Source organism: the organism of the source record quoted next, unplaced genomic scaffold, assembly GCF_019419815.1.
Source record: "Pyrus x bretschneideri cultivar Hongxiangsu unplaced genomic scaffold, Pyrus_bretschneideri_v1 Contig15, whole genome shotgun sequence".
Lineage (NCBI taxonomy): Eukaryota > Viridiplantae > Streptophyta > Magnoliopsida > Rosales > Rosaceae > Pyrus > Pyrus x bretschneideri.
The window spans coordinates 2,065,330-2,076,414 of NW_025999446.1; the positions used below are offsets into that span (position 1 = coordinate 2,065,330).

Consider the following 11,085-nt stretch of genomic DNA (forward strand, 5'->3'; position numbering starts at 1 on the left):
TATCAGAGCAAGGTTGACTCACTTGAGAAGCCCAATGGCCAAAAGTACTTCTCGTCACCTAATTCGTGTTGTCAATGTGTTTAACTTGAAAATTCACCACGCGTGAGAGGCATATGAGGATGTAAAGGTAAAAGAGTCACACATCATTTAAAAGAAAAACATTGCGAAGACTTATAAGAGGTTGGACTACTCTCTAAATTGCTAATTAATTTTATGATAGAACCTCAACTTATTTATTATACATCTCTCTTACTTGTTTCTTGATCGTTCCTACACTCATCATTGCTCGATCACATAATTAAGTCTAGTCCATTTTTCTTGTGCCAAACGCGACTGACTTTAACGCACCTCTAATTTGAAACTAAAGAACACATTAAGGTTAGTGCCCTACAGCCCTTGGGCTTTTTATCTACTGAAGGACATTGGTACACAGTTTTGTTGTATGTAAAATTCAAAACAAGTCGGTGACCGTGACTAGGATTTGGTGCCAGCTGTGGTATCAACTTCCCAACTGCTGCTTGCCAAAAGTTTCACCCAAGGCATAAATCCATAAATAATGCCACGTGGGCGGCTAGGATGCAATCATCACAACGATTGTGTTCAGTTTGTGGGAGCTCCCCTACTGAGCTTGTCCGCGCGTGCTTCTCAGGTCTCTAGCCACAAAATTCGAAAATTACTTAAGAAACTGATACTTGTACGGCGGTGGGGTGGCGTACGTACGTAGCATTTTGTTTGTCACGTAAATGCATGCATGCATAATCCCGTTGATTGCGTTCTTAGAAAACAATTACAAGATATTATCTACTTGTTAGAGGCATTATTATCCTCATGATCACTTAGCTTACCCTTTCATCATTCCATTGTTGTAACTTCGCATCTCTATCATGTTTGAGATGTATCTTCTCATAGAAATTAGAACTCTCACTAATGTGCCAACTAGCAAGGCGTCCATTCAATTAGCTTTTTCCTTTAGGTAAAAAATATTTAATTTAAAGAGAAGCCTCGATAACACTCAAGATCTCTAGAGTGATACAAAAGAGTGTTCCCAATTTGTTGAGGAATACAGTCATCCCAAATACACAAATTATTGCAATTATGTCCAACATAAGTAATGTAATCAGTAGCAAAGTTTGCTTCTCTATAGACATGGTTCCACACCATCGAGTCAATGGAGGAAGGCAGCCATTTTTTGTCCTGTCCAATAATCCTAATTCTCAAGGTATTGCACACTTCCTAGAAACGATATCAATGACAATCTTCGAGCTACCATCAACTATGATCTTCCTTATTCAGCTCTGTTTGGATTCAGCACTAATTGGTTATCTTCAGTTTTTGTAATATTTCTTTTTCTCGAGATTTTTTCAGCTACCAAACACTATTTCTTAAGAATTCTATCATCGTATCAAAGATTGAAATTATTAAATTTAATCACAGACATTAAATAAACTCGTCATTTAAAAAATTCGAACTACATGTCTGCATTGTGAGATTATAAATCGATGGATCGACGATCACTTTCCACGTTTTGCACTAGACAACAAAACAATCGAAAATGTTTAGGGGTGTAAAGTGAGGGTGACGCTCGACGAAGATGAGTAGGTGAAAGTGAGCTTTATTGGATGGGAGCTTCAAAAGTCAAAGACGGGATTCAACTGGAATCACGCGAGATTCTTACAGCCTGGGAGTGGGGGCCTTCCTACGTGTTGAAGTCATTCTTAATCTTAATTTTTGTAATTTACAAGTAGGCCCTTCCCTTTTATCGGGGTTTGCTTTTTAGGACAGGTTCGATCAGAAGCCGTTGATTTCAGCGACTCTATAGGCTCTAGGGGTTGACTGACGGGGACCTTTATCTACAGCTGTTAAATTGGTGGTAGGCTATAAAAAAAAAAAAAAATAAATCAGTGGCTAAAAAGTAGTCAAAAAAGTTCGTTGGGCCCCAGTCGCCGTTCTAAAACGTTTGTGTTGTGTTTAACAGCCTTGCGTTTCCTGTCATGTGTTAAACGCTCCCTAATTTATCAGTACTCACGCTTCTTGTCCCATGTGAGAATGATTTTATTACTTTTTATTTTCGTTTTATTTTCTCATTCTTGCTCCTCTTTAATTACAATGGCTCAATTTCTCATTACCTCGCACGATAAATAATTCTAAGATCAGTCGTTAAATTGGCTTATGTGCGTATGTACGACTAATTTTTTCAAACGGTGTTGAAAAATATCCAAAATTGTTGCAATCAATCACGTAACATGTTAGGCATAATCAACTAATGTAAGGATAAACGACTTTTTCCAACTCTACTTGCACAATCTCATATTTCAACCACATACGGTAACTGAGTATTTACCCAACAATACTTGTTTATTTATTAAAGGAGATTTAGGTTAAATCTCTTAATTAGTGGCTGGGTCAGAATTTTATAATAATGGAGTCACTATTTTGACATTAAAAACTTCATTGGATAATTTTGTCGAGCTTCTGATGGATACATGCTAAATTATGTCGCATTCTATCGATTTTTGCCAAGGACTATAGAGTGACCTTTTTATTGAACACTTGTTGCACCATACGGTTGCACACAAGAAATAAGAGAAGAAAGACAAAGGAAAGAAAGAAGAAAATTTACCAGTAACTAAACATGGGGTTGCAGAAAAGAAGCAGTAGTTTATAATTAAGTATTTTTGAATCATTCTTTTAATTTACCGCAATTGTGTATATGGATCATATACAAATACAAAGATACATATACATTAGGGTTATGAAGATATTGGGGACATAAGAAGCCAATGACTCCATATTGACTCCATTACTGTCTTAAACGACAGCTGTTAAATTATAAAATATTAAATTTAATACCTACTTTTGAGTTAAAGTAATAAAATATCGATATGTACCATTAGAAATTAACTGTAGGTACCTATCCATATTCTTAAAAAACTAGCTTTCATGCACGCGCTCACACATGTGTAGAATGCATTTTTTGAATCACTGGCATGCTATGCACAACTTACACATTTTAAATGTATTTATATGCATAAATTGACAAAAGAAAAGTCAAATATTTTAAGTAAATGAATAATTTTAGATCATGCTAGAAGAAACCTCTCATAAACCAATTAAAGCAGCTGAATTCACATAATAAAATCGGTCTCTATAGAATTTACATTAAGAATAGAGAAAATAATATTTAACAAACAATTGATTGAATCACATTATTGCTAGCCCATTGTGAGGCTAAGCCCACCCCCTCCCCTTTAGTGTAGATAATATCGTTTGTTAAAAAAAAAAAACAGTCATTTGACAATTAATTGAATCACATTATTATCTGCGTGTGAAAAACATTTTTTATAACCGGCATTACACGCATCTTAAGATGTTTTGAACGTGTTTAAAACTAGAGAAAATAACATTTAACAAACAACTGATTGAATCATATTATTGCTAGCCATTATGAGGCTAAGCCCATCCCTCCCCTTAGTGTAGATAATAAGGCTTGTTAAAAAAAATCATCATTTGACAACTTATTTAATCACATTATTATCCGCATACGAAATGCCTTTTTTTATAACTGGCATTACATGTCTCTTAAGATGTTTTGAACGTGTTTAAAAATAGAGAAATTGAATCACATTATCGCTAGCCTATTGTAAGACACTAATTAAAAAAAAGTACTAAAAAATTAATTATTAAAAAAGCAATATTAAAATGATGAAAATGCCTCTGCCGTATTTGATGCATTATTTTCGAATGCCTTTAAAGTTTTTTGTCTTAAGGGCGTTTTTGCCCAAATATTTTTGTTGAAGCTTGGTGACACAAAAATCACTATTCACCTTTTGTATTCTCTTTATATATAGATGAGGGTACGTGCGAGGTAACCTTCATGATTCATTACGAAGACAATACTACAAAAGTAAGTCAAACATTTCACAATCACCTATCCCAATCAGACGTGGTTTATATTAAATTATTAATTCAGTTTTAGTTACATTTCTAATTTTTTTTTTTTTTTAATTTAAAATATAGAAAATTAATGAAAAAGATTTGAAAATTTTGAGTTTTAATGATAAGAACAAAATAAAGGATAAAATAAATAGTACAAGGATTGATTTTTTAATGTAAAAATATAATTTTTCGTTAAAGTAAATAGTATCATAAGTTTTTCGTTAAATTTTTTCTAAAATATATACATATAGGATATATATATATATATATATATATATATATATATCAGAAATTTAGAACACGAACGGCTCTAAATCTAGATAATAACATGCATAAAACGCAAGTTAGTGTTAATTCTGGACACATGTCATATTTTAGTTAGATTATTCAAACCGTTCAGCATTATTATATGACAAGACAAATAACGTACGATAAATTCGTGAGGGATTGATTTGGCCTCGCTGCCTAATTTACACAAAATTCACATGTTGCATAAACTTGATTGATAATATTAAGTTCATCAAGACACACAATTTAAGTATTTAAAATTTGATCAAACGGATAAAGTTATCAAAATTTTTAAAATAAATCCCTTTTCATAATCGTTAGATCAAATTTTAAAGGTTCAAATTGTGTAATTTGATAATTTTGGTGGGAAGAAAATCCTTCCCCGAAACATGACAGCTCACATTATCTCAATATATCGGGGGAAGCCCCAAAATGGTAAATGAACAAAACCAGAGGCTCCAGAGAAAGAAAAAAAATCCGGAAAAATAAATATATGCTGACATAAAACAAGGGGTGCGCATGTACGCACTCGGTTCAAGCTAGCACCCCGCCCACTTTACAAAAGCCAGTTTCGTGGAAGTACCCTTCTCCTCCCCTCTCTATCTTCCATAAAAAGTGCTCACAAGTGCATGTATCTCGCCCCCTAAATACAACACCCAAAACACAACCTTTCTCTCATTCACTCCTCCTCCTCCTCTCTCTCTCTCTCTCTCTCTCTCTCGTGCACTCACTCCTCACTCAGCTCGAACAAACACCATCACTATTTCCATGGAAGCGATGAATATGTGCTCGTCATCTACTTCGTCTTCCGGCACTTCCTCGTCTGAGTCTTCCCTCCCGAGAAATCCCAACAAGCCCGAACGAATCAAGGGCCCGTGGAGCGCTGAGGAGGACCGTGTCCTGACCCAGCTCGTCGACCGCTACGGGCCTAGAAACTGGTCATTGATAAGCCGGTACATAAAGGGCCGGTCCGGGAAGTCGTGCAGGCTCAGGTGGTGCAACCAGCTGAGCCCCAGCGTCCAGCACCGACCCTTCTCTCAGGCCGAGGACGAGACCATCTTGGCCGCACACGCTCGGTTCGGAAACAGGTGGGCCACCATTGCCCGCCTGCTTCCGGGTCGAACTGACAACGCGGTGAAAAATCACTGGAACTCGACGTTGAAGCGGAGGGTCATGGGAGATCAACTAACGGAGGGTGGTAGTTTTGGGGGCGGCGGCGGCGGCGGCAATGTGGGTAGTAATGAGGGGATCAGCACGAGTTCGGTTTCCGGATCTTTGGCCAATGGGTCGATGGAGTTTGACCCGTTGACGGAGTTGACTTTGGCACCGCCGGGGATTGGTAGCGGAAGCGGCGGGGCGATGGGGGGCGAGCAGCAGAGGAATAATGAGAGTGTGCCGTCGGGGTTTTGGGACTCGATGAGGGATGTGATCGCTAGGGAGGTTAGAGATTACGTGGCGACAACATTTTCAGAGCCTTCGGAGCTTCATAGATTAAATTAATCATGCTTTTAATTTTCTGATTATGTTTTTGTTAATATGTTGGCTTCGATTAATTCTCAGAGGCAGAAAATGTGAGATTTTCGAATGAATATAATTTTAAAAAATATTTGAAATTATGAAATTGTAGTTCTGTTGAAAGTGGTGTTTCCAGCCTGTCACCAACGAACAAGTGGAAACTGAATGGAAAAGACAACAAGTGGAGGATGTTAATATAAAAATTCTGTTCACTGACATAGGATATTGTTGAGATGATTTAAAATACTGGCAAGTAGATTTTAGAATATCTCGTTTCGTCACACTTATCGTAAATCAACTTTGTGGCGAATGTGTTTGCTTGTGCGGATCATTCTTCTTGTCTATGAAGCTTGGTGGAATCTTCCTATTGAGGCGAGATCAACTTGGATTTGAGATTTTCATAATTTTAGATGCCCGATGGATATTTTTGTTGTAATTCGGTTATTTTTTTTAAAGTGTTGATCAAATCGTTCAGACAATTAATTTTGCATGTTGTACATGTTCGTATGACAATTTTTCAAAAATTTGAGATTGTTTGTCGTAGGAACACGTATTGGCGTAAAAAACATTGTGTGAGCGGTGAATTAATCGTGTAATATATGTTCGTATACCAGTTTTGCGGTGACTAATTTGGTATGAGTGGGAATTTAGGTATAAATATGGAACAGAAGTTAGCATAATATATTAACAGTTTTTTTTGGTAGCTAATGAAATTCCAGCTGCTGAGAGAATATAATTAGTTTATAGCATGTTGTGTTCATCCATTGAATTGACACACGGAAGAAAAGTTAGGATAAGAATGTATTATTATGCAATACCATCCAACGCTAACGGCTAATTATCACGGAGTGGTTCAGTAGTTGAAGATGAATTTTAAGCCTGTATTATATACAATATGTATTGGGTTTGATTATTGCCGCTGGAAAAGCATACAATGGTGGCCAGGAGAGACTAAAATGTCTCTGTAAGTCTTCTTTGTCCCGGAAGGGTAGAATGTCATGGCAAAACCACCAATTGAATTTTTTTTTTTAAAGAAAAAAAAAACGCTAACAACTTACTTTTAAAAAAAAAAAAATTAACATAATAATATCATCTACATTAAAGGGTTAAGCCTCACAATGAGCTAGTAATAATATGATTCAAATTCGTCTTTGACGATAATTGAATTTAAAACCTCTCACTTAATTACCAATAAAGAGAAATACTATTAGAACGTAATACTAAGTATAACCAACTTAGTACCTGAATTGATGGGAAAATGAGCATATTATTTGTTACATCTTAATTAATAAATAAATTGGGTAAAGATTTACAAGAATTTGACTATATATATATAAATGTGTCCATTTATTTATCTTCAATCATACATGAGTGGAGAAAATTGGTTGAAAATATCAATTACGTAATTTGGCCTTTCTAATTAGCAAGAAAATATGATGGTAACTAGATTTTTTCTAGATAACGAGAATAAAGTCTCGCCTCCTACTCCGGATACATTCTGGTTGGTGTGCATGCACCAAAATTAATAACACGCAATTCTGGTTGCCCGGATCGGTTCCACAACTCGTGCAACCATTAAATCAATACAAATGACCTGGGAACTGAGGATTTTTTTCTTCAAGAGTTGAGATTTGTACCATTCAGAATCAAACTGCAATATGTTTCATGTTTCCAAATAAAAACAAATTCATGTTGGATATATGTCAACAATCTGTGATAAACTTGTATATGCTAATCAATAATAAATATTGAACAGAGTATGAACAATGAAATAATATTAAACAGAAAATTTGAAGATCGAGGCTTACGTACCGCAATGTCCTTGAAACAAAAATTTTGTCTCTACTTAGTGCTTATAGTTCTACTGACGTCTGCTTCACCAGGATTTAACGATCTAAGTCAGGGATTACAGAATCGGAAAAATTGACTTCTGGCGAATTTCTGTGTGATTCTCTCAGAAAGGATGTTTATGATTGTAGAAGAAGAATGTTGATTTTCTGTGTTCTAAATGCCATGCAGATGGATGTATATATAGTGAGATTATGCCTGTTCGCAACAGGTATGAGAATGAGGTGTGACTGTTGGGAGACATCTCTTCAAAGGGGTTCTTTGCTCTGCGTTTTTTCTGAACTCTTCAGACTTCATCTGAAAAGATAAGTCTGTTGGTAATAATAATAAAATAAATAATTAATTAAAAATAACTAGTTAAATCCAAAAATAATTAATTAAATAATTTAATTATTAGAGCCCAAGGTCCAAGGCCATCTATAATTAATTATATATCAATTAATTATTACACCCCAAACCCAACTCTAAGGTGAGCCCAATTTTACTCTCTAAGGCCTATCACTCTAATCACTTACTGTAAGGGACAAAAACTTTATAAAGTAAGGAATCCTTTTAGAAATAGCCAATGTGGGACAATGAAATTTCTACTCAAAATTTCCAACAATTCAAACTCTTTGAAAAACGATTTCACACCCACCACCACTGACTTTAATATATTTGAAACCCAAGTACGAAAGGACTTTTTCACCATCTTTTCTTCCACTGGAGGAAAAGCTAACAAAGCATACGTACGATCGAATAGCGGCACCCTGTTTTGGCGCGGTGTGATGGGAAAACAAACTGTCATCTCATTGAAAAGTCGTGTTCCCCACTTCTGCTTCTACAGAAGCACTTTTGGATTTGTATAAGCAATTCATGCATGCATGGTCTGCATGTTTTAAATGTGTATGCCAAACCTCCATCGTAGAAAAGGCTTTCTTGAATGTGATGTGTTTCATGTGACTAAAAGAAACTGTTACAAAAGTTTCTGGACTGTTAAAAAGGCCCATAAGACCATAAGCCTAACTACAATACGAGGTAGCCCGTCAGAAAGCATACGAGACAACGATGCAGGAGGCCCACCCATCATGAGAGAGATTATCGGATGCGATTAGGGTTGTAAATCGGATAGAAACAATTCGAGTTAGTATTCGACTCGGTTCGTATTTGAATCGTCGAAGCTTAACTCATCATAGAAACAAACCAAGTCTGGTTTGACTGGATTAAGAAGCAAGTCAAACTTGAACATTAGTATTTCATAACAATTATAGTATGGCGCCTCGCAATGTAAACGAGGCTAGGATGCATGAGTCCCAACCATAACGAGAGAGTGCCAGATACAGACAGTTCAACTTCTACTTAGAAATCTCATATTGAGTAATGCTCGGAGGACCATATATGTTAAATATGAACTAATCATTTAGACCAGGGTTAATGTGATATGATTCAGATTTACAGTCTAACAACATAAACATCTGAAAGATTCAAATAGTCTAGCTAGCAAGAGAACATTTTCCATGAGCTGAACTTTTCTTTTTCTGTTTTGTTTTACTAGAACGTAAGATAAATTTCAAACAAACCAAATCATCTTTATTGCGAACATGAAAATCAACAAACAAAGACAGATTTATCAAACAAATTTCCACCTACAAGTATCATTGGGGAAATTTTTTATTTTTACTGAAAACCCTCCAGAATTATTGAACTACATGGTATCAATCTGGTTTATGTATGTGTATAATGTATTTGGTTTGCCGTCTCTTCTTCCCGGAAGTTTTATTTGTGTGCTTTCAAACTCTGAGTTTAATTATTCCAACGTGGTAGTGGGACGGCAAAGAACTTCATCAGCCCATCCTTGCAGTTCTTGCCATCTTTATCACCACTGGCAAAGTAATATGGCCTCCACTGAGTCAGCTCCACCTTGAAGCCGTCGCCACCTCCCTGCGTCTGACTCGCCAGCAGCTTGGCTTTGCTGAAGTCGCAAGTGATGTAGCTCCCCAGGTTCGGCAGTTGGTATACGCTGTAGCCGGAGTTCGCATCGCTTGGTGGATCGTACTTGAACACTGCAAAAGTTAAACATAAGCATAAATAGTTGACGTACGTATGCATGCATGGAATAATATCGAGCTATGGAATGGACATCTGGATGTCCAACTAACTGTCGGTATTGTCATTGATAATGTGTCGATATCGTTGTCACAAACCAAACAAACTGCCATGTTAATATGTTATTGTGCAATATAAATATAACCATGTCTATTGAAATTCAAGAAGGGATGTCATGCACAGAGAATTTTGATGTTAAAGGATACTAACCTAGTTGGTCATTTATGTAAAAGGGGCTGTTTTGGAGAGCCCAGTCAGTGTAGTTGTAGCCAAAACGCCAGCCTTCAGACCCTCCAACGACGATGGTTCTGGCCTCTGTCACTGCCAACAGAGAGGCAGCAGCTAGGAGGAGGATGAACCCTTGTGCATTAGAACTCAAAGCCATTGTTGCTCCACTAGTAATGTCCTTGTAAAAAATCTATGCGCTTGAATGTGTGAGAAGGTGATGAGAAAACATGAGAGGGTTATGGGGTTTATATAGGAAATAAAAGGTGATTAGATTTGCCTGTTTCTCTTTAGTTGGTAAAAATTTGAGGCTTTTGATTCAATTAATTCGACATTTTCACAATTTTCAGATTTTCCAGAAGCTGAATTTCAAAACCCTTTTCTCATTCGGTAATTACTGAATTGCCAACCTTCATATTACAGCATAACTTTACTCATTAGTTGATTGTGTGACAACAGGACCAGTAAACTGGAGGGGTAAAAGAGTAAAACTGATTGGTTGACAAGTGATTTGGTCGTCGTAAATTTGGTAATTATCCATTAAGAGCAAGAATTTCATGTAATTGCAATGATTCGTGGCGCATTAACAGTTCAGAGGTCAGCTACGGCAACGGAGAGTAGGTGTGGGACCGTGGGTTTGTTTAGAGACGAGGGTACAAGGGTCAACATATTAACCGTAAATATAGACGGATTCTCTTATTCAACGAGGTCTTAATTTCAATGGTTTATTGTCAAATAATCACTTGTAATGTATTTGGAAATTCCATTACATCTCTAATGGACGATTTCCACATGTTAAGTTGGTAACACGAGAGAAGCTCTTATCCAAATGACGAATCAAAATCGCACATTGTTTTAATTATCAACTAAGCTAGACAAAAATCATAAATTTGTTTGTTAGTCATCCATATACATCAAATAAATGAAACAGTTCATCTTGATGATATTACTCGTTACCAAAAGATCGATTTGTGTTATATAAAAATCACTAAACAGTCTCCAATTTAATTCAAATTGTGCAGGAATGGTATCTTATTAATAATAAAAGAAACTAAAAATGACTTTTGTACGAATAAAATATATTAGTCATAACTAGGTCAACAATAGGTGCACCCATGACAAACACGAGTAGACAAAAGTACCATCCATATTCCATATTCTTAAAATATAAACTAACTGAAACTTTTC

The 11,085-nt window shown here is 36.1% G+C and overlaps 2 protein-coding genes across 2 annotated transcripts; one reads left to right on the plus strand and one right to left on the minus strand.

Annotated features, from left to right (window-relative positions):
* Positions 1-4,814: 4,814 nt before the first annotated feature.
* Positions 4,815-5,840, plus strand: LOC103959532 (transcription factor MYB73-like). The gene has a single exon (XM_009371885.3). The coding sequence runs from the start codon at positions 4,993-4,995 to the stop codon at positions 5,722-5,724; it is 732 nt and encodes a 243-aa protein (XP_009370160.2). The 5' UTR covers positions 4,815-4,992; the 3' UTR covers positions 5,725-5,840.
* Positions 5,841-9,134: 3,294 nt separating this feature from the next.
* LOC103959530 (early nodulin-55-2-like) lies at positions 9,135-10,125 on the minus strand. The gene is made up of 2 exons (XM_009371883.3): positions 9,883-10,125; positions 9,135-9,629 (listed from the first exon to the last, which is right to left on the minus strand). Exons 1-2 carry the CDS (start codon positions 10,055-10,057, stop codon positions 9,370-9,372), a joined length of 435 nt encoding a protein of 144 aa, XP_009370158.2. The 5' UTR covers positions 10,058-10,125; the 3' UTR covers positions 9,135-9,369.
* Positions 10,126-11,085: the final 960 nt, after the last annotated feature.

Bases quoted from the DNA above. Each gene is read 5' to 3' on its own strand.
- LOC103959530 (XM_009371883.3), bottom strand. From the start codon at position 10,057: ATGGCTTTGAGTTCTAATGCACAAGGGTTCATCCTCCTCCTAGCTGCT. The intron at 9,630-9,882 runs GTTAGTATCCTT...TAACTTTTGCAG, and splicing joins TTACATAAATGACCAACTAG to TGTTCAAGTACGATCCACCA.
- LOC103959532 (XM_009371885.3), top strand. From the start codon at position 4,993: ATGGAAGCGATGAATATGTGCTCGTCATCTACTTCGTCTTCCGGCACT.